Genomic DNA, 23,607 nt, shown 5'->3' with positions numbered 1-23,607 from the left:
TGGACTACATGACTGGAGAAGTCCTGTCAAAGGAAAGAAGATGGAGTTATTATATTTTGGCTAAATATTACAAGCTCAAATAAATAAAAAGTAAAAAATTGAGATAATAATTTGAAGGTTACACTTTATTCTGATAGTCCACTTTATACATTCTACTTACTATAAGTAACTTTGCAACTACATGTCAACTAATTCTCATTCATTTGCAACTAGATGTCTACTAAGAGTACACTGTTAGGTTTTCATTTTAAATGAACCCTAACTGACAGTTTGTAGATGAACCTAGATTTGGAAAAGTAAAAAGGAAGAAAATAACTTCCAGTTCTAGGAAATAAGCAACTGGATCCAGCTTTGAGGCCGCAAATAAATCATCTACTTAATCTGCATGAAATGACATTTTAACCATCATGACAAACAACATATTTTGAGAAATTACACTTGAGACTTTGTTTTGCACTAATTGCATTGTACATATATAGATGTGTTCTGAAGGCCTTGTCCTTAGGCTTTGTTTATTCACCTCAGTCTTTTGCTATTCAGATCACATCAGGTCAATGTCTCATTATGTTCTAATGATTATAAAACTATCACATAATCTCCCCAGGGATCACACACTTACGTCACAGGGAGGCTTATTGTGAATGCAGTACTTCAATAAATCATCGACAAAACAGAGCCACCAGTTCACTCGCTACCATGGAAAAAGGCCAAATGATATTCAGAGTGCACATTTCTCATCCTAATTACATCTATTACAAAGCAATATCCTGCTGAAATAAACAAACCAGCCCAAGGTGGGAAGGCTGGTCTCCCAGATTGTCTAAGATGATCAGTTTGGTCTGTGTTTGGTCACTTGTTAGCTGGTTAGAATGGCAGATGAGTTGGCAAACCAGCTAAATACATATCATACAAGAATAAAAGTGCAAACACCGCCCATCAGCCAATTCTAAAGATTTTAATGGTCAATGTCAACCACAGTGCTGATTGTGTTCACAATGCTGAACCAAATACTAACCCTAACCACTAACCCTGACCTTAAGAAAACTTGAAGGGCTAGTGATGCCAGAGACTACAGCAATACAGAGATGGTTCAGTCCTATACATACGAATGGGAGAAACTGCAAAAGTCCTGCCTTTTAGATGAAAGAGCTAATCGCTGATTGGTAAAGTCATTGTGTCACTGCAGCAGCCGTTATAAGCTCCGGTTCCCATAGAAGCCAGCTAATACTCATTTGCAGTGTTAAGAGCATTATGACTGCTCACATGCATTGGATAGTCTAGCCTGCAAAATTACGCTTTTTAAATGCTATTTGAGCATAAGAAACAACATTCATGGGGTAGCTCATTTGAGATTTTGTTGCTTATTTTAAATATTTAATTTAATTGCGAGTTCAGTGAGCAGTTTCTGAGATTTCAGAATTCCCCCCAATTGTTTGTTGGGGGATTTTTGTGTGAATATTGGTCGGAGTTTGACTCCTAACCCTAGGGTTGTGGGTTTGAGTCTCGGGCCAGCAATATCATGACCCTTAAGCAAGGCACCGAACCCCCAACTGCTCCCTGGGCGCCGCAGCATAAATGGCTGCCTACTGCTCCGGGTGTGTGTTCACAGTGTGTGTGTGTTCACTGCTCTGTGTGTGTGCACTTTGGATGGGTTAAATGCAGAGCACGAATTCTGAGTATGGGTCACCATGCTTGGCTGAATGTCACGTCACTTTTTTTTCACTTATGTTTAAAAAGGATTTGGTCTTTTTTGACCTGCCCAGAGGCCCTTGAAAGGGACTTTGGTGATGCTCAGTCATGTTATCGACAATTTGTTTTTAAAACATTTATGTCGACAATATTAAAATTATGTACACTACTGCATCTGTTTTTAATGTTAAACTTGACAAATACAGATTTCTGAAACACTGGGCTGCTTTTTCTTCTGTTATGTGTGTATTCAAGCCGCGCGCTTCAGTTTGAATCTGAATAGAGCTTCAGCGCGGGGGTGTGGTCACATTAGATATAATGAAGGGAGACATGAAAAACAGACATCGCATTGTTTTCATATGGATTACTTTATTACAGAATATCAGTTTTTGGTGGCACTTGTTTAATTTAAAAATAAACATGTCAAGCTTTCTATAGATATCTCTCTCATGTCTTTTCGTTGAGTATTCACGGAGTTACACTTCATTTTAATGACGTGTTTGTAAAAGAAGATCAGCGGAGACAAAGGCTGCAGACAGCGCACCTTGTTTGTTATCTTTATTTTATAAGTGCACAACGTTTTGTTGTTATTATGTCTGTATACAAAAAAAGTAGACCCTTTACAGATTTGATTGATGTATTGCTCTTATTTGTACGATTAAAGCTGAACGTTTAATTTAAGTTCTTTTCGGGGGTTATCAGGAGAAAATGACTCAAAACGCGTATCCGCGTTAATCGACTCCAGAGGGAGGTTGCAACTTGGCCCATATAGTTGAGCTTTAAATCACACCTTGCACATTTCATTTATAATTTTGCCAATTATTGGCTTCATGTGACATGCTCACAATTGCCTGGTATTAAAAAATACTGGTAGAATTGGTAGAATTTGTTTTTCAAGTCATTATTCATTATACTTGTCACTTTGAAACACTGCTTACCTCTGAATGCTTAGTCAATGTCCTACTGTCTAGAACGCACCAACCACTTCATATAATTTCGGTGTTTCTTGCTGTGTAGAGCTGAATGTACAGGATGAGCAGGGCAGAACTCCCCTGCACTGGGCTGTAGAGCAGGATCAACAGCAGAGCTGCGTGTTACTGCTGGAGCTGGGTGCTGACCCCAACATCCTCAACAGCGCCATGATGGGCCCTCTGCATCTGGCTGTCACGAAGAGATACAATCATCTAGTAGAGGTCAGTCACACATGCTGCTGGGAATCTGCTGGTGTTGCAGTCAGGGAAGGGAGCAGCAGAAGATATGGTGTTTGCAATCTGTTGAATATTTTGTCACGATGTGCATCAGACTGTATGCTGTACTGGTCAAATGTTTCACAAGCTCACAGAGGCTGCATTTATTTCCTTAAAAACCTTAACATTATTTCAATTTTAAATGTTTTTAATATATTTTAAAATGTAATTTATTCTTCTTTTGATAGCAAAACTGAATTTTCAGCGGCCATTACTCTAGTTTTCAATGTCACATGATACTTCAGAAATCATTCTGTCATTGACACAGTCTGTTTTGGTGGTGGGGATTTTCAGTCACTGAATCTGAAATATAAGGTCAAAAGTATATGCTTTGTTTTAGAAAGTAATTGTCTTATTGGTCAGAAAGTTCACCCTTTCTTCAATAGATACACTATACGTGCACAAGCTTGAGGGCGAGTGATCCTCAAACATGTTATTGCCAGAAATGTAAAAATCTGTGATGATATGATTCGAACTTAGTTTTGACAAATCCAGTTTTCTGAAATGCGTTAAGGAGATTCAAGATGGCCCATATAGTTGAGCTTGAAATCACATTTTTATTTATTATAAACTCTTTCAGCAGGTGGCATCATGAAGTCGTTTTGGAACTGTTTTTCATTAGTAGAGGCAGTTTGGTTTTTTGAAATCAACTAGAATGAATGAAATGTTTTTAGTTAATGAAGCGTAAATGTATATGCGGTATATACCTTCTATTAGATGAACAAAACTCAAACAGACAGGTAGCTTTTTTTGACTAACTGAAAATAAGTTGAATAAAAAGTAAATAATTTCCTGTGGCCTCATGCCTATGGTCAAATCACAGTCTTATTGATATCCCCAACAATAACACTGTTGCTTGCGTGATATTGCGCGGTTAGCATACGGACAGCTCAGTGGGAAACTTTAGGGCATCTTCTGTGAAGAATCTGCTTCCTGTCAGGGTGAAATCCTGGATGAATTATACTGATGAGTGCCTTGTGGAAACTCATGATCATTTTGTTTGCGTCTGGCACAGGTCCTTTTCCAGTCCTGTGACAAAACAGATGCCAATCTGGAGGGGGATCTGGGAAACACCCCTGTGATGATGGCCTGCTGCACTAATAACTGCCAAGCTATTCAGTTTCTTGTGAGTACAAAGGGCAATAGAAATAAAAAAAGGTGACTGACAGAAGTCTCATTCCCACATATTAAAATAGATGATTTCCTTTCCTTACAGTTCAAACAAGGTGCCAAGATGTGTATTCAGAACAAATTGGGTCACTACGCTATCCATACGGTTGCTTTTGCAGGTGCTAAAGAGGCCATGGAGCTGGTTTTGAAAATTGGCAAGTGAATTTAATGTTCTTATTCCATCGAATCCACTCTCAACCCTTTCACCCTGCTGTTTAGACAGGCACAATGATTGTGCACAATACACGGGTGGTCTTCTGTTCCGGAATGATGTGTTCCAGATGTAAATATTTGTGGATTTTTCTGACAGCTCCCTTTGGCTGAGAGACGGATGACACAGTTTTCATTTACATTACACTCCAATATTTTCAGATTCTTAAAAGCAAAACAGCTAAAACAGATAGAAGGGTCAACATGTCAAACGTGACTGCCAGCCTCCAGCTCTCCAGAGCAAGCATGACACATGGTGACCAAACAAAGCAGTCATGCTTTCATTGTGATTGAGGTTTTTGACATCACCCAATGTCAAGCCAATGTCAATTGATAATGAAAATGTTGTCATCTTTTATTCACGCTCCTGTCATTCCAAATCAGTATTGCTTTTTGTTTTCCTGTATTAAGTTTGAATACTCTAAACCTCTTTTTCGCTGTACATGTTTAGTAGACCATTTTATTTTCCCGCTTTATTCCTCCGTATGAATTGTCATGTATGGAAAAATAAGGCTGATCACATGATCTCTACTCTTTCTCACCCTTATAAAGGAGAAGAAATGGGCTATCCCACTTCAATGCACATTAATTATTTGGATAAAACCAAAAGTACCCCCCTCCATCTGGCTGTACGTGGGGGCAACATTGAGGTGATCAAACTTTGCATCATTAAAGGAGCCAGAGTGGATCAGCAACAGGTAAGTACTGTTTTTAATAGATATATAAAAATGTCATTTTAAATATAAAGTTAACAACTGTGGAACATAAGATTAAATATTTTGAGAAATGTCTCTCTCTTTTTTTTTTTCCATTACATAAGAAAAAAAAAAAAAAACCTTCCTCTGATAAATCAGAATTCATAAGTCATAAGTTACAATTATGAGAAAATATGATTATTAGATACAATTATGACCAATTGTGATCATGGCATTTAGTTTTTATAATTATAACTTGTGTCATCATTTCTACTTTATCTCTAGTAACTTAATTTTGACTTTTTATGTCAGTTAATAACATCTAATAATTCTGGTTTCTTATATCGTAATTAGGATTTACCAAGACATTTTTTTCTTATGGGGTGGAAATGGGATTCTATATAATGGCCTAGAAACAAAAATCATGCCAATTTCAGTGCACCCGGTGGTTTCAGGTTCCTAGATTTTCCACCAATATGAATTTTGTCATCAACATATTTTATCAAACCCTCCCTACAGTGGTAATAAGATAGTCTGCAAATGTAGGTAATATAATCACGGCCCCATTATCATCAAGACTTATTTCTGTAAAAGCTTTCTGATGCATTAAACTGCATTAACGCTAACTTAGAAGTTTGGGGACAAATACAACAAAATTTGCCTAATGTCGAGCTATAATGTCATGATTCTGAAAGAAAGACAAAAATGATCTTTTAGTGAAATGCAGCCATAAACAAACGTGGCCTGCAATGAATACGAAAGTACCCTAACTCTCCTGACTCACGACCATACAGACACAAACTCACTCGCACTCCTCCATTTGTCGTCTTCAGTCTGTAGCAGCAGGGTTGATGCATTCAGTAATAGCTTCAGATAGTTAAATTGATACAGATTGCAGCCACTTACGCCTATAATTGAGCTTGGCCATTCTGTCCATTTCCACAGCAATCCAGGGTGCTCTCTCATTAATGGTTTGTGTTACTGGTGCAGCAGCTGAGAAATTGCCCCCCTCTTGCATTACCTGACGTTGCCTTTCCTACTTATGTCAAGCTAATAGCTGACTTCCATCTCCGTGTCTCTTTCTCTCTGTATGTGTGTGTGGCTTGATTGTTCTGCAGTGTGACAAATCCACGGCCCTCCACTTTGCCTGCACTCAGGGTGCTCTGGAAGCTGTCAAAATCATGCTTTCTTCTTACAACAAAGTGGAAGACATCATCAACATCAGGGATGGAGCCAATCAGACCCCCTTACATAGGTCAGTGCGATGTCATGCTGCTCTCCAATAGTTATTATGTGACCTACCCTCCTGGTTTATCTTAGAGCTGATTGATGCAATCTCATTTCATGTGAAGTTAGCAGATATGGGAATAAATGCCAAGGAAAGCAAATGACATAAGCAGGAAACTCCATACTATTACCCAAGATGTTGCTGGTACTGGAGAATGTCTTTAAGATTTATAAACACATTTGCTAAAAGGGTTAGTTCTGGAAGCTTGCCTGTAATTGCAGCTTGTACACAATTGATTTCACAAAGGAAATTTTAGACCGGAATAAAAAGGTCAAATTTGAAGCATGTTCATGCTGCTGTTTTCCATAAAACAAATACTGACCAAAGGGCTGTTCACACCAAGAATGATTATTATAACAATAACTACATGTGACCCTGGACCACAAAACCCGTCATAAGTAGCATGGGTATGTAGCAATAGCCAACAATACATTGTATGTGACAAAATAATATTTTTTTCTTTTATGCCAAGAATCATTTCATGTTCCGTGAAGATATTTTGTATATGTCCTACTACTATGAATATATAAAACTTTTTTTTTTTATTAGTAAAATGCATTGCTAAGGACAACTTTAAAGGGGAAAGTTGCAAAAATAGACAAAACTAAATACAGCTTGTTTAAATTCAGGTAGATTCTGATTGGCTGTCAATGTTATTTATTATTTATCAACTGAAAAACAAATTCTAATAGTAATTCCAACAATATTGTCATTATTGGTGTAGTTGTGGTGTAGACATCCCTACTCTCATAGATTTTTATATATATATATATATATATATATATATATATATATATATATATATATATATATATATATATATATATATATATATATATATATATATATATATATATAGTTATCATCCTTGGCGTGAATGGGTTAAAAAAAAGTCCACATGATAAGTCTTTTAAAGCTGTATGTTGTGGACATTTTTAAAAAGTTACTCACAAATCTTAAAACTTTTTCACACTGTTGTGTGAATAAACTTGCTATGTTTGATTTGATTAAGAGATGCAAAAAAAAAAAAAAAAAAAAAAAACCTGTTTAAACCCTGAAATGGGAAGTTTTTTGTTCTTGGCTAAACCATCCCTTTAAAAATATATTCAATGTTTACAGAAATGCACACAGTGGACTGCTTACAACTAAAAATAAATGTATTTTAAATTATTCACTGTACGATTCAGTGCTAGTAGTGTAACATGAAATATAAGAACATGATAGGATCATACTATGCACTGGATTTCACACTCATAACTTATTCAGAGTACAAGAAAACCCTGTAAATTATGTGGTGAAACATTCATTAAAGCAACCTAACTTAAAGAGCATTCACTGAATCATGACTGGCATTCCTGGGCTCGTGTTGCAATATTAGACCTTATTTACTATAAAATAAATATGGGCTAATTATCAAAGGAAAGTTTTTCCACAGAACTTATAAAAGTTTTAGTTTAATATAGTTACACACACACACACACACAAATATATATATATATATATATATGTGTGTATGTATATATATATATATATATATATATATATATATATATATATATATATTATTGTACTAATAAAGTTTGTGCCAATAGCGTACTTGGCCTATTACAATTCACAGCTGCATTTGAATAATTTCCATGCTTTAATTATTAACAATGACGTTCTTTTCCTAATAGAGCCACGTTGTTTGATCATGTCGAGTTGGCTGAATATCTTATTTCAAAGGTAAATGTTTGAATGGCTGCTTTGTGAGAATGTGAGCGGCTAAAGCATCCAAACTCAAACCTTCATTCTGTTGTATGTGCAATCTGTGAAACAGCAAGCTGCAAAGCATGGATTGATCTTTTGATAAGATGGATATTAAGCACTCAGTATCTCATCATTTTATTGCATGTCCTTTGATGTCCAATATCGTGTTGTATATCCTTAGACAAAGTTGCTAATTCACTGTTATTTGGATCTCATTTGTCTTGGAAAGGGAGCAGAAATTGACTGCATTGACTGTAAGGGACTGTCTCCTCTGCTGATGGCCTCCAAATGCAGTGCTTGGAAAACAGTTGTGTTTTTGCTGTCAGTTGGTAAACATTTTTATCAATTTTCAACACATTCTCGATACACATTTCAAATAATCTCCAAAATTATTTGCATGCACATTTCTGCATATTTAAATTAATAGTTCACCCAAAAATGAAAATTCTATAATAAACTACTCGCCCTCATGTCATTCCAAACACATTAGACCTTTGTTCATCTGCACACAAATTAAGATGTTTGATGAAATCTGATAGCTTTCTGACCCTGCATAGACAGCCTAGAATACTTCTGGAGCACAAAGAAAAAAAAAAAATGATTTAACAATTTATGGATTTTCTGTGTCAGTCTTCAATACACGTCCATGAGAAAACCACAACAATGTTTTCTTTGCGCAAAAAAAGTATTCTTGCAGCTTCACAAAATTACTGTTAAACCACTGATGTCACACAGACTATTTTAATTATGTCCTTACTACCTTTCTGGGCCTTGAAAGTGGTAGTTACATTGCTGTCTATGAAGGGTCAGAAAGTTTTAGGATTTTATCAGAAATATCTTAATTTGTGTTCTGAAGACGAACAAAGTTCATGTGGGTTTGGAACGTCATGAGGGTGAGGAATTAATGACAGAATTGTCATTTTTGGGTGAACTATCCCTTTAACATAATATTGTCTTCTTGAGAAAAGGTGCTGATTTCAGAATCAAAGACGAAGCTGGTCGCAACTTCCTCCACTTTGTCGTTCTTCAACCAAAAGGGCTGAAAAACCTTCCTGAGACAGTCTTACAGGTGTGGAAACCTTCTGTTTGTCAGATGCAGAACACAGCTCTTTCATTTTAAAAGAAAGCCTAAAGTGTCCAAGTCACCCTTAGTTATGGATTATTACATAAAGTACTGTTTTGAACTTGCGTATGTTCTGTATATAGTTATAAGAGCCCATTGCCTCCTCCAGTGTAACGCCTTGAAGGAGATGTTGTCTGATGAGGATGTTGAAGGCTGCACTCCTCTGCACTACGCCTGCAAACTTGGCATTCATGATTCGGTCAAAAATATGCTGGGGCTCAATATCTTTGTGGGTCAAAAGTCACGCGAGAAGAAATCAGCTCTTCACTTCGCTGCAGAGTGAGAACGGTTTTAATACAGTCACAGGCACACAGCTATATTAAAATCAGATCTTTGTGCTTATTTTCTTATATTTAAGTACGATTTGACCTATAATAGCATATCAAAGGTATGAGTATTGTGCAGGCATTAAAATGCAAGTTAAAATGAATAACTCCAAGCTTTTACATCTCATGCACTCTTGAAAATGCTAATATTAAAAGTTTTCTCCAATTTTTGTCAGATATGGGCGTATAAACACATGTAAAAGGCTGCTGGAGACCCTCACAGACTCTAAAATGCTGAATGATTGGGATGACAAGGGTCTGACGCCCCTCCATCTTGCTTCAAGGGCAGGACACACTCAAGTCGTGGAGCTGCTGCTCAGGAGTGGTGCGCTTTTTCAGAGGTACACCATTCTTTTGTGAGAAAGTGTAACATCTACTTTTTTATTCTATCTATGCATTCATCAAAAGCGTTTTTTACATAATTACCAGGCAGTGTTATTTTAATATCATCTTAGTTTAAGTTTTAGCAATTTCCTTGTGTGTTACATTTTCATTATTTTTAAGTTTTACTTGTTTTAGTACTTCAGCTTAAATTAAATGAAAAATGATTGCCTTAATTGGCAAATAGCTGAAATAAAATATATTTTTAAAATGTTTTAATGTAAAATCTGGTGAAAACCAATTAGGAAACAATTCTCATTATTAAGCCCTATTCGGACGGGACTAGTTTTACAGGGGGTCGTTAGAGAAATCTGCGTTTCACAGACGTACTTGGTGATTTTAATCCCGTCCGAATCTGCCACGTCTGTGTTTTTCTCACACAACCTCTGTGATAATTCCAGAGCAAATTACCTACCGTTTTTCAGCAAACTCAGTGATCCTCTGAGAAAACTAATCCCGTACGAATGCGAATGTCTGTGATTGCCGGTGATATTTTATTTCACAACGCGGTTTCTTGTGTGTTTTGGCCAACGTGAATTACCGTAGATGCTCTTACCGCGAGGATGTTTGATATATTTGCTTAGCGGCAAATAAATAATAATAATAAAAAAATACAAATAATTAAATCAAGAGCAAGATCGCGTAAACTGTTAATACCGGCTATTGTAATATCAGCATCAGGTAAGATTACTCGCGTTCATTTATGTACTCAGTTACATAATGTTTTAATTACATTTTATAAAATAAAAAAGGAAACCAAGTCAAACTAAAGGATCCACACATTAACATGGTTTTGTTATACTAGCCATTTAGTATTTATTGTGTAATAATATTAAGGTAATCATTCTGAATGAATGCAATGCACGCATACAGAGCGTGTGATCAAATCAGACCCTCCCACCTCTGTAATAAACACGGAGATACTAGTCCCGTCCGAATTGGTACATGAAAATCACAGACGTCAGGTGGTAAGAATCGAAACTCAAACGTAGTTTAGAAAACTAGTCCCGTCCGAATAGTTGCATATTATTAGCTTATTGGCTGTTTATTAGCACTTATAAAGCACATATTAATGCCTTATTCTGCATGACCATATTTTAGATCCCTTAATCCTACCTGTTTATGGTTTTAGTTTTAGTTAACAATAATAACCCTACAAGGTCATAATTGCATCAAAATTTCAAAAGCTAATATTGGTCCCACTTTATATTAGGTGGCCTTAACTACTATGTACTTACATAAAAAAATAAGTACAATGTACTTATTGTGTTCATATTGTATTGTAAAACACTTTTGCTGCTATTGAGGTGGGATAGGGGTAAGGTTAGGGAGAGGGTTGGAGGTATGGTTAAGTTTAAGGGTGGGTTAAGGTGTAAAGTATGGGTCAACAGTGTAATTATAAATGTAATTACATAAATTAAATACAGATTTAATTACATGTAGTTTTTTTTAAATGTAAGCACAATGTAAAACATGTATGTACACAATAAGTACATTGTACTAAATTATTAATTAAAATATAAGTACATAGTAGTTAAGGCCACTTAATAAAAAGTGGGTCCCTAATATTCCAGCTTTTCAGTTAAGTTAGCAACAGCTTCACAAATTGCATTTGATTATGTTGTGAGTTCATTCAGCTGGGCATTCTGTCATAAGGTCTTGTGTAATCTTTAGTGATTACAAAGGCTGGTCCTGTTTACATCATGCTGTGGCTGATGGATACACACAGACAATAAAAATTCTCCTGGCAGCCAATGTCAAACTACTGGACGAAACGAATGAGGATGGGGTAAGTGGCGTAAAAACCCTAAACAACGCAATCAGTTTGAGAAATACAATTACTAAGGCACTGGTAAAACACTGAAGAAGATCCAAACGTAACATAGTCTCATAAATGCAGTACTTTTGAACTTTCTATTCATTAAATGATCAATGTATCTCAATTTTCACAAAAAAGATTAATGTTGAAATATGAACTGTTTTCAACATTTATAGCTACTACATATATATATATATATATATATATATTTTTTTTAGTTACACTTTAGTATAGGGTCCAATTCACACTAATAAGTAGTTGCTTATTAGCATGTCTATTATTAACATATTGGCTGTTTATTAGTGCTTATAAAGTACATATAATGCATCCATAATCCTATCCAATGCCCTAAACTTAACAACTACCTTATTAACTATTAATAAGCAGCAAATAAGGAGTTAATTGAGGCAAAAGTCATAGTTAATGGTTAGTTAATAGTGAGAATTGGACCCTAAAATAAAGTGTGACATTTTTTAATATATGTATATTAAGATAGAAAGCCGTTTTAGACTAGTTTTTAAAATCTAATAATATTTCACAGTATTACTGTGAACACTGTATTTTGATCAAACAAATGCATCAAACTATTATTGTCCTTTATGAGTGTAATTGAACAACGCTTATTATTAATCACTGAATGTTTTAACAGAACACGGCTCTTCACATAGCTGCACAAATGGGACATGTAGGTGCTGTTTTGCTGTTATTGGCCAGAGGAGCAGAAATCATTCTCAACAATGCTGACAACTCTTTTTTGCATGAAGCTGTGCGTAATGAGAGAAAAGATGTAGTGAACGCTATTATCGAAAGTGAGAGGTAAGGAAACATACTTTTGGAGGACTAATTCCAGATGAATAAAATATATATGAATTAGCATAATAAAATCATTGTTCAATTTATTTTTGGCTGATTATTATTTAAATAAATTTGTGTCATTCCATCGGGATATTTATTTTAGCTGAAACAAACAAACAAAAACAAAAAAAACTATTTTAAACTACTTTTAATAAGCACTTTTAAAGTTTCCTTTTCATATATATATATATATATGTATGTATATGTGTGTGTGTGTGTGTGTGTGTGTGTGTGTACAGTAGGATTTATAATGCAACAACATGGGAGAATCATTTGAGGGTCTACAGATGCAAAACTCTTTAAATATGTATTTTGTTATTTTTTTTATACCTATATTGTTTTTCTTCTCTCAGTTTGCCAACAGTTGAAAAAGCTATTTTAATTCACTGCAGGTTTGGCGAGGCAATAAAGACATTCAAAACAACATCCCGCTGTGCCGTGATGGACATCATAGAGTTTCTCCCAGAGTCTTTCAGGGTCTGTGTATTATCTTCCCATCTTATAAATATCTATTTAAGCTATTGTTCGTATAAAAAACAATGTTTTCATTAAACCCCTTTCTCTGCTGAACAGCACCTTCTGGACCGGTGTATTTTAGAATCTGATCATGATGCCAACAGTTCAGATTATCATGTAAGCCTTGCACAAATGTGCAAAAAGTTGCATTAAGACTATTAATGAGGTTCCTTAATTCTCTAAAGTTTAATTGTTTAATGTTGTTGGCAGATCAAGTATGATTTTCAGTGGCTTCAGGCTCCTATACAGCTAAAGAAGTATAGCAAAACAGACAAATCAATGAAGTACCAACCTTTGGCAGCTATGAATGTAAGTCCCCTTAAATTATCTATCTATCTATCTATCTATCTATCTATCTATCTATCTATCTATCTATCTATCTATCTATACTAACCTAAAGGATTATTAGGAACACCTGTTCAATTTCTCATTAATGCAATTATCTAATCAACCAATCACATGGCAGTTGGCTTCAATGCACTTAGGGGTGTGATTTGAGGAATTTTGAGCATTGCCTGGTTGTTGGTGCCAGACGGGCCGGTCTGAGTATTTCACAATCTGCTCAGTTACTGGGATTTTTACGCACAACCATTTCTAGGGTTTACAAAGAATGGTGTGAAAAGGGAAGCACATCCAGTATGCGGCATTCCTGTGGTCGAAAATGCCTTGTTGATGCTAGAGGTCAGAGGAGAATGGGCCGACTGATTCAATCTGATAGAAGAGCAACTTTGACTGAAATAACCACTCGTTACAACTGAGGTATGCAGCAAAGCATTTGTGAAGCCACAACACGCACAACCTTGAGGCGGATGGGCTACAACAGCAGAAGACCCCACCGGGTACCACTCATCTACAATCTGCAAGAGCTCACCAAAATTGGACAGTTGAAGACTGGAAAAATGTTGCCTGGTCTGATGAGTCTCGATTTCTGTTGAGACATTCAGATGGTAGAGTCAGAATTTGGCGTAAACAGAATGAGAACATGGATCCATCATGCCTTGTTACCACTCTGCAGGCTGGTGCTGGTGGTGTAATGGTGTGGGGGTTGTTTTCTTGACACACTTTAGGCCCCTTAGTGCCAATTGGGCATCGTTTAAATGCCACGGCCTAGAGCATCTTTGGGATGTGGTGGAACGGGAGCTTCGTGCCCTGGATGTGCATCCCACAAATCTCCATCAACTGCAAGATGCTATCCTATCAATATGGGCCAACATTTCTAAAGAAGGCTTTCAGAACCTTGTTGAATCAGTGTCACGTAGAATTAAGGCCGTTCTAAACGCGAAAGGGGGTCAAACACAGTATTAGTATGGTGTTCCTAATAATCCTTTAGGTGAGTGTATATATATAGCCAAACAGGAAATAATTTTATAAAAAATCTGAATATATACATGTAAATCTGAATATATAGTTATAAGCCTGAATATATCAATTAAGGTTTGTGAATATATAGAAGTTAATATGATTATATATGTATAATTGTTTTACATTTATTTACATAGATTTACATTTATATATTCAGATAACTATATATTCAGATTTACATTTATATATTCAGGCTAATAACTATACATTCAGATTTGTATATAATTATTATCTGTTTGGCACCTCATAATATATATATATACTGTACACACACACACACACACACACACACGCATTGAATATGGTAATATCTGACTTTTAGACCCTAATGTACACTAAATGTTCTTAAATACAAAGCTCCTAGTCTTTCTGCATCCTAAAATAGTGTGGGAATGAATAGTAACTCTTGCATCACACTAGGCCATGGTGCAGTACAACCGTCTGGAGCTCCTCACTCACCCCGTGAGCCGAAAATACCTGGAGATGAAGTGGTATGTTCTGTAACGGTTCTAGTAGTGATGTTTTAAGTCACTATGATATGCTAATTTCTATAGTCCTATACAATACAGTCACTGCATTTTACTTTAGTGCATCTGGTTAAAAATAGCAGCAGTGCAGTGTTAACATCACTTCAAACAAATAGACTGGTTTACATAAGATTTGAATATCCTACTGATATTGTGTTTTATTCGGATAGGAAGGCGTACGGAAGCAAGGTTCATTTGCTCAACCTGGCTGTCTACCTGCTTGGCTTGTTGCCCCTCACATACCTCATCCTCAATCTGAGACCAAAGCAGGACGGTTTTGGCAACAACACATCTGTAATCATGGTGCCCGTATCTTTTAGAGAGGTAGATCGCCTTTGTTCAGAGATCTGTGGCATCTTGTATATGGAAGAGATGAGCTCAAAAGAGTTGAGGTGAACACAATGTAGAGTGTAATTCCTGTAATGTGTGGGACAAATGACAGCTGGAGATGCGTATCAGGGACAAGCAGAGAAGGGAAAGGTGAAAGAGAATAATGGTAGTTGAATTTAAATGACAATCAGATTGATTGTGAATTACTTTCAAAGTCACACAGTGTCATAAACTCTAAGAGAGAGTGAAATTATGATACCTTTTTTAGATTTATTAATATAATTCTGTCTTCTAGATAGATGTGGTGCTACAAATCAGTGGTGTCAAAACACAAGGGAGGGTCTGGTATCACTAGGGGTCACTTTTCATGAAAAGAGTAGAAAAGTCCCATTATTTTTTTACATGCTGATTTTTCACATGAATTTAGGAACATTTTGGATTTTGTTCAAAATTGTAAAATAAAAATAGTAATCAAACAACTCCAGAGAAAATGAATGAGACAAATTTTCACACCCAATTAACAACTGTAGGAATGAAGGTCATGGCTTTCATTTAAAGGTAACAAATCATAGAATTTAATGTAATCACACTACAATCAATCAATCAATTTAATTTTCATCTGAAATAACCCTTCAAGAAATAATTTGGCATTATTTAAATGAATAATTTACCCAAAAATGAAAATCCACTCACCCGCAGGGTCACAAGTTAACTTCTTAATTTAGCATTACAACACTTGCTCATCAATATATCCTCTGCAGTGAATGGGTGCTGCCAGAATAAGAGTCCAAAAAGATGCTAAAAACAACACAATAATCCACAAATATTCCACATGACACGAGTCCATCACTTAATGTCCTCTGAAGATAAAAACGGCTTGTTTCTAATAAATAAATCCATCCTTTTTTTTTTTTTAAACTGTTGTTTCTGGTTACATTATCCTCTATCCATAATAATGTTTTCTCCAGTGAAAAAGTTGTCTCATCTTAATCAAAAGAGAAATATGCACAGATCAAGCACTATTTACAAGCAAAAACAGCTCTAAACAAATATGTCAGTGGATTTTGATATGAGAGATAACAGGGCATGGATTTTTTTCACAGGATGAAGCTTTATTATGGATAATAGATTCAAATTTTGACCAGAAGCAACAGTTAAAAAGTAAAAAGCTTTTAATGATGGAATTGTTTCTTACAAACTCACTGTTCTTTTTTACTTCGAGACATTTATAAGCAGAACTGGGTAGATTACTTATGAATTGTAATCAGTTACTGATTACAGATTACATGACAAAATTTGTAGTCAGTAATATAATCTCTAAGACTACACATTTTCGGTAACGTAATCTGATTACTTTTGGATTACATTTAGATTACATTTGTGCTAACCCTTATTTGATAGCACATATATTGAATTAGCCTAATATTGTACTATTTTGACATTATAAAGAAAAAATATATTCCACAAAATATATTTAATTCACCAACAAGAGCCACGATTGCTTCTTTTTCAAGTGCAATGTGTGGACAGTTAATACTTACAAAATACTAACAACAATGTGCCTTGCTGTTATTGTTTGCTAGTAACACTAAATAAAACTTATAATTAATTACTTATAATTAAGTAAATTTAGAAAACTGCTACACTACAAAAAACAATATTGAAAAACATGAAATTCACAGCAATTTCACTGCCAGGTTAAATATGTAATCTAATAAAACACTAGAAGTGCATGTGAATGTATCAATGATAAACAAAACAAAAATAGCTACACTGCAAACATGAATTTTGAAAAAGAATGAATTGTGAACACCTTATTACCATTGTGTATATAATAAAATGTAATCATGTAATCCATAAAAAAGTAACTGTAGTCTGATTACGAGTATTTTAAATTGAAGCAATAATGCTACATTTTCAGCATTATATGTTTTCTTAATTTTTTGGGATGAGGAATTCCTTTAAAGCACACCAACAATGTCAACTTTAGTCATTATATAGGGGTCAGAAGGACCTATGGTTCTTGTTGTCAAGTTGGCCTAATCTGTTATGCAATGACAGGCCAATTATTCAAGCTATCATTCATAATCACATGCATATCCTTTCACATTTGCCTGCACTTCCTTATAACCTTGTCCATTTCCCATTACTTAATTTAGTGAGTGTCATTATGATCTGAATGGCATCCATCAACTTCTGACTTATTCATCAGCTCAAGGTTATAATCCCCATGAAATTAAGTATGTCTAATCTTGTACGCATATTACTATTTATCTTTTTAGAAATGGCACACAATACTCATATTGGTATTAGTATTATCCATTTTTGAGTGTGAGGAGCATGCACTCCCCATAGCAAAGATTTTTCCAATTTAGCATAATATGCTAATTTGGTTATGAATGAAAAGAAGTACAGTCATTATGTAAATGTGATTAATTTGGTGATAATGTTGTAATGATACTCTCTCTCTCTCTCCCCCTCTCTCTTTTCTCTCCATCCAGCAAAAATGTTTAATCTCGGTCTGTATAATCATGGTGCTAGTCTTGAATGTGTATTCCGTTTGCAAAGAGCTGGTGCAGATGGCTCAGCAGGTAATAGTTATGTCATCACTTCCCATGATGCATTCACTATAAATTCCTCTCGTACCACTACAGAGACCCTCAGCAGAGGGCAATCAAACCATCACTAATCATAAATGTCATGATGCACATTAAACACACATGCCTTTGCTGTGGGGATTCCCTCGCAGGGCTCTAAGCCTTCCAGCCATGTGATTTACCTATAAAAACACAGCTCAGATTTTGCATGCATTGTTATATACTGCTCTTTGCCACTTGCGAGGGTATTCAGATTGCACTATGTTTGGAATCTAAAGGTGATTTTATTTAACCCCTCATATATTTTACATTACAGCGAATAAATTACTTCACTGACTTCTCGAACCCTCCTGACTGGTGTGCAGCTATTAGCTCTTTAGCCTTTGTCATTCCCATGTGCTTCAATCTAGAGAACACTTGGCAATGGGAGGCAGGAGCTTTCGCCATTCTGACTTCATGGATCGGCTTCCTGCTCTACTTTCAGAGGTCTAGTATATGTGACCTTCCTGGACTTTTAATATGAACAAGTCACGTTTTCTAGATTTATCTCAGTTATATTATAGGGTTGCTGATCAATTTTAATTTCTAATCATATTCAATACAGTACATTATATGCTGATTAATAAAAGGAAGTGCTATAAATTGTATATGTGCTGTAAGAGATGCACAATTTATAGATGGGTTATCAGCCGATATTTTTAGATTTTTATAGATATATCAATATCAGTCGATATTTGATATAATGCATGTTTATTTTTCATATTATTACATTTAGAATACACCAACGTTCAGAAGTTTGGAGTCAAATATTTTTATTTTATTTTTTTATACTCACCAATGCTGCATCTACTTAATGCTGTAAAAACAGTAATATTGTGAAATATTATTATAATTTAAAATAATGGTTTTCTATTTTAATATATTTAATTAATTACTGAATTTCCAGCATCATTACTCCAGTCTTCAGTGCGAACATGATCCTTCAGAAATCATTCTAATATATGCTGATCTGGTGCTCAAGAACTTTTCTTATTATTATCAATCTTAGTATATATATTTTTTTGTGGAAACCATTATTTGCAATAGTAAAGAAATGTCTAATTTTACAAAAGATATCTGTCACTTTTCACTAGTTTAATGCATCCTTGTAAAAAATAAAATAAAGATTGGCATAATCTAACACTCACTTAAAATTAATCTTATCATTTATGAGCACCGTGAAATGTAATCTTTTGTAAATCTAAAAATGAATATCACAATGTGATTAATAAACCCACTTTTAGCATTCAATTAATTAACTTTTAATTGATTTCTGCAAAATAGTCTAAAATGTTTTGCATAAAACATCTGAATTCTCATATGTCCTTGTCACATGGCAGGTTTGAGCGAATTGGAATTTACGTGGTGATGTTTGGTGGGATCGTTAGGACCCTGATGTGCATCATGATCCTCTTTATCTTCCTATTGCTCGCATTTGGATTGGCCTTCTACGCTTTGATGCTCCACCAGGTAAGTCCAAACAGAGAAATGATATCAACCTATCTTGACAGACCTGTCAAGTCTTGTCAATTCGGTGTGGTTTGATGATGTTTACCGTTTGCTGCTTTCGACAGGATGAGTTCAGCTCCATCAGCCTTGCTCTAGCCCAGACGTTTGTGATGACAGTGGGAGAGCTGAACTACCAGAGCACATTTCTCAATGCTTATGAAAACAGCCGCATGGCGTTTCCCGGGGTCACCTATTTTATTTTTGTGCTCTTTGTGCTTCTAATGCCTATTCTTCTCATGAACCTCATGGTAGGACACTCAACACTGGCCTGTTGGAAGCCAATTATTATTTTAATGTTGGCTGCAATATGTTAGGAGGTATTAGGCTTATTTGTCTAAATCATATTGCAGATTGGTTTGGCAGTAGGAGATATCGCAGAGGTACAGAGAAATGCAGAGCTGAAGAGAATAGCCATGCAGGTGAGCAGTCTGGATATCTCTAATTAACATACATTTTTAGCAGTATTTTGCACACCTAGTCAGATTTAGTATAAGCATCACATCTAGTGCATCACATTAATCAAGAAAGCGCTTCTTTACAGATTGAGCTTCACACTACCCTTGAGGAGAAGCTACCTTACTGGTTCCTGAAGCGAGTGGACAAACCATCTATCACCATCTATCCCAATAAATGCAAGGTTTGTCTATCGACAAATGCTATTCCTAGTGGTCGCAGATGAACTTTTGCAAAAATTCTTTAAGCTAACGTATTTTAAACAGTATAAAAGACATTTGAGTGAAGATTAACATTTAATGACAATCATTTGTTAAACAGAAAGTGCTGATGCAGGCACTCATTGATGGTGAGATCCAAAACACAGTTCGCACCCGTCTGAACCTCTGCTCGCGGCAGGGAGGGCCTCTGGAGATAGAGCTGCACAAGCAAAAGAACAGGTGATCTCTTTGTTTTGGGTTTATTCAGGGACACCCACTAGAGTGACATAAAGGACTGGATTTCAAAAGTGAGCAGATACTTTTTTTTCCAGTGTGAAAAGTTTTCTATTTTTCCATTTATTTAACATCACAATAAAAAATGGGAAGGTTTATCAGACTTTTTATGCAGTAATTATGCCTATAAAGCCATCTGTCAGAAAAAAAGTGCCAAAACTGTAGCTTTAGAAGTGCAACAGCTTGTCACTGAGACATTAAGGTACCTCTGTACTTTTTAACAACATTCAAAAATATATTTCTAAAGTATATTAGTAATGTAATATTAATGTTTATTACATTTTAAGTGTACAGTCACAAACTTATAAGCTTTTCTGAAACCTCTAGAAAACATTTAAAGCTTTTATATATATATTTGTATATATATATATATATATATATATGTGTTATTTATTTTTTTTATTTTTTTTTGGTGATTATGTAAGAAATAATGCGCCAAAAGTTTAAAGGGATAGTTCACCCAAAAAAGAAAATTGTAAGTCTCTCTTGATAAAAATAACTAAATGTAAATGTAAAATTACCCCATGATTTACTCACCCTCTAGCCATCCTACAGTAGGTGTATATAACTTTCTTCTTTCAGACAAATAAAGTCGGAGTTATAATAAAAAATGTCCCGACTCTTCCAAGCTTTATAATGGCAGTGGGTATTGGGCCAGATTTTGAAGCCAACTAAAGTACATCCATCCATCATAAAAAGTGCTCCACACGGCTCCGGGGGGTTAATAAAGGCCTTCTCAAACGAAGCATTGCATTTGTGTATTGCATTTTGTTTACAGCGAAGGAAAAATAGGCTACTCTTTGTATTACTGTATATAGAAATCCTCCATTTTTCTTAACAGATACTCTTTTTTTTTGTACTTTTAATGACCAGTGACCAGTGTTTGTTTGGTGTTTTTAGGGTGACCATATTTTAGTTTTCAAAAAAGAGGACAGTGGGAGCAGGATGCACGGGGGTATACCTAAAATACATATTTTACAGTCAATGTTATGAAGATCAATCATATACACAGCTAAAAGTCTTTGTACCAGTGGCCATGCTTCACAAAACTTAACATCCACCACAGATTTATTTTAGGTAGAATGCTAAATGTTTCAGTAAATGCATTGCAGCCAAATGTATTTTATGCAGTATTTTAAACCGGTAACCCAGCTAGAGTGACCATATGTTCTCTTTATGATATGGTCATTGGGCAACTTTGGAGTCGCAACTTTTGAAGCAACTTTTGGAGGCCCCGTTCAAACCCTAAAACACCCCTCCCTCCTCCTGTATGCATCCTGTTCCCACTGTCCCCTTTCAAAAAAAATAAAAACTAAAATTTGGTCACCCTAATGGATGCACTTTATTTGCTTCAAAGTCTCGACCACTATTCACTGCCATTAAAAGCTTGGAAGAGCCATGACATTTATTTCAATTAACTTTTTATAGCTCTGATTGTATTTGTGAGAGTCATACACACCTAGGATGTATTAAGTTTGAGTAAATCATGGGGTAATTTTCATTTTCGGGTGAACTGTTTCTTAAATTTTTTCATAACGTTGATGTATGTCAGTGAAAATAAAGAAATTGTAGGTTGTTTTAAAATCTGAACACTGCTAACCAGGGTTATTCTCATTAACTATCACTAAAACTATTACAAAATATGTTTAAGAGCTTATAATAATAAAATATTTTGCAGACTTAAGCTAGTTATCAAAGCAATATTTTTCATTTTGTTTAGTTTGTTGAACCATTAAAAGAACTAAAACTTAAAAACTAAATAGATGTATAAAAAAAAATGACAAAAGCACAAAAATTAGAATAACAATGGCACAAAACTTTCAGACTTATGGGAGAGCATCCTCTAGTGTTCATTAGACATAATGCAGCATCAACTACACTAAGCAATTCGAAGTTTTGTTTGCAACATCAATTCAAATCAAATTCAAAGATGAATGGCACAGATCTAATTCACATATCTCACCTGCCTTACTTTTAGACAGTTTCAGAAAAAGTGATTTTTAAAAAAAATAATATTTGAAATCGAGTCTGCTTATATGTTCATAACAAACACAAGCTTTTAAGTACAACTGTGCAGTTGTTGCATCAGTTAAAATGTGCTTTTTTACTCTCATCTATACAAGACATACACTGCATTTAAAACCGCTCTCTCTTTCAGGTTAAAATCAATGTCCTCTTCGCTGGAGAAACAGCATAACCTGCTCAAGCTGATCATCCAGAAGATGGAAATCACTTCTGAGGCTGATGAATGCGACGGCCCACATAACCCTAGAGCTCTGAAACAACTCACTTCCTCCTCAGCGCCGAAGTCAAAGTGGGTCCCGCTGCTGCAAGCCATTAGGACAAAGAAGTAATATTAAAGATGATGACATCATGTGTAAATATAAGCCAAATACCCAGCCTTCATTACTTATACTGGCTATATTTTGTTGTGATTTAGTATATAGTTTTAGTTGATCCTCTTATCTGATTAAGTGTAATTGTGTAATCATGAGCTCATAATGTATTTAGAAGGTTACACTGATATATATATGAGTCAGTATATTAAATCCACTTAAAGTTTTTACTGAACTCTGAAGAGAAGTGTTTGAATGATATCCAATGGTCTAATACATAATGAAGATCTTATAGCACCAGTACTGAAAATGAGAAGAGCATTTGGAATTAATGCACTGACAAGCTCCTAATGCAAACTTAAAGACTTGAAACTCTGTGATGCATCACATGTAGATTTATCACACCAATCGGCCGAGAAGAAGAATTATTATGTGCATTTCTTCTGGCCTCGTGCCCGGATGTAGTAACCCTGAGACTCTTTGTTATACCAAACAGTAATTTCAAAGTAGTTCTGTAGTGGGGAGCATAAGTGTGTAACCCTCATTTTTTGGGTCTGTTTTAGTCCATTCCCATGAAAGCTGCATTATATAAAACTGTCTTGTTGATAAGATTGTCAATGGTGATTTCACAGACTTAAACAAGTCACTCAAGTTGGGAGTAGATTAAGACATGCACCTGCACGGCCGGAACACTGTAAAAATCACTTTGTGATTTTGCATGGACATCATGACATGTAATAAATTTGATGACAAGGATCACAATATCCAGATGAAATGGATTTGCTTTAGATTTGGTCACTTTAAGCAATACTAAACCTATGTCTTTACTGCAGAACATGTGCTTGACGCATGAACAACCTCAATTTGAAGAAAATTGCATCAATGCAATATA

At 35.3% G+C, this 23,607-nt stretch overlaps 1 protein-coding gene and 1 long non-coding RNA gene across 2 annotated transcripts in view; one reads left to right on the top strand and one right to left on the bottom strand.

Moving 5' to 3' along the window:
- Nucleotides 1-23,324, top strand: part of LOC128013666 (transient receptor potential cation channel subfamily A member 1) — a 166,095-nt gene extending 142,771 nt beyond the window's left edge. Inside the window, exons 7-31 of the mRNA XM_052596794.1 lie at nucleotides 2,707-2,882; nucleotides 3,952-4,062; nucleotides 4,153-4,261; nucleotides 4,869-5,014; nucleotides 6,130-6,266; nucleotides 7,976-8,024; nucleotides 8,278-8,377; nucleotides 9,017-9,117; nucleotides 9,281-9,450; nucleotides 9,674-9,838; nucleotides 11,553-11,667; nucleotides 12,347-12,513; nucleotides 12,945-13,029; nucleotides 13,126-13,185; nucleotides 13,279-13,377; nucleotides 14,851-14,921; nucleotides 15,128-15,281; nucleotides 17,789-17,878; nucleotides 18,201-18,370; nucleotides 19,264-19,393; nucleotides 19,498-19,680; nucleotides 19,783-19,851; nucleotides 19,974-20,069; nucleotides 20,207-20,325; nucleotides 22,538-23,324. Coding sequence (XP_052452754.1) covers nucleotides 2,707-2,882; nucleotides 3,952-4,062; nucleotides 4,153-4,261; nucleotides 4,869-5,014; nucleotides 6,130-6,266; nucleotides 7,976-8,024; nucleotides 8,278-8,377; nucleotides 9,017-9,117; nucleotides 9,281-9,450; nucleotides 9,674-9,838; nucleotides 11,553-11,667; nucleotides 12,347-12,513; nucleotides 12,945-13,029; nucleotides 13,126-13,185; nucleotides 13,279-13,377; nucleotides 14,851-14,921; nucleotides 15,128-15,281; nucleotides 17,789-17,878; nucleotides 18,201-18,370; nucleotides 19,264-19,393; nucleotides 19,498-19,680; nucleotides 19,783-19,851; nucleotides 19,974-20,069; nucleotides 20,207-20,325; nucleotides 22,538-22,733 — 3,068 coding nt within the window. The 3' untranslated portion in view covers nucleotides 22,734-23,324. The remainder of the gene's footprint in view (nucleotides 1-2,706; nucleotides 2,883-3,951; nucleotides 4,063-4,152; nucleotides 4,262-4,868; nucleotides 5,015-6,129; nucleotides 6,267-7,975; nucleotides 8,025-8,277; nucleotides 8,378-9,016; nucleotides 9,118-9,280; nucleotides 9,451-9,673; nucleotides 9,839-11,552; nucleotides 11,668-12,346; nucleotides 12,514-12,944; nucleotides 13,030-13,125; nucleotides 13,186-13,278; nucleotides 13,378-14,850; nucleotides 14,922-15,127; nucleotides 15,282-17,788; nucleotides 17,879-18,200; nucleotides 18,371-19,263; nucleotides 19,394-19,497; nucleotides 19,681-19,782; nucleotides 19,852-19,973; nucleotides 20,070-20,206; nucleotides 20,326-22,537) is intronic.
- LOC128013667 (uncharacterized) overlaps nucleotides 1-23,607 on the bottom strand; it is a 189,216-nt gene that overhangs the window by 140,773 nt on the left and 24,836 nt on the right. The gene's annotated exons all lie outside the window — the stretch shown is intronic.

This window comes from Carassius gibelio, chromosome B24 (assembly GCF_023724105.1).
Source record: "Carassius gibelio isolate Cgi1373 ecotype wild population from Czech Republic chromosome B24, carGib1.2-hapl.c, whole genome shotgun sequence".
Lineage (NCBI taxonomy): Eukaryota > Metazoa > Chordata > Actinopteri > Cypriniformes > Cyprinidae > Carassius > Carassius gibelio.
Note: the sequence above shows the minus strand (reverse complement) of the source record. Positions and strands in the feature narration are given on the sequence as shown.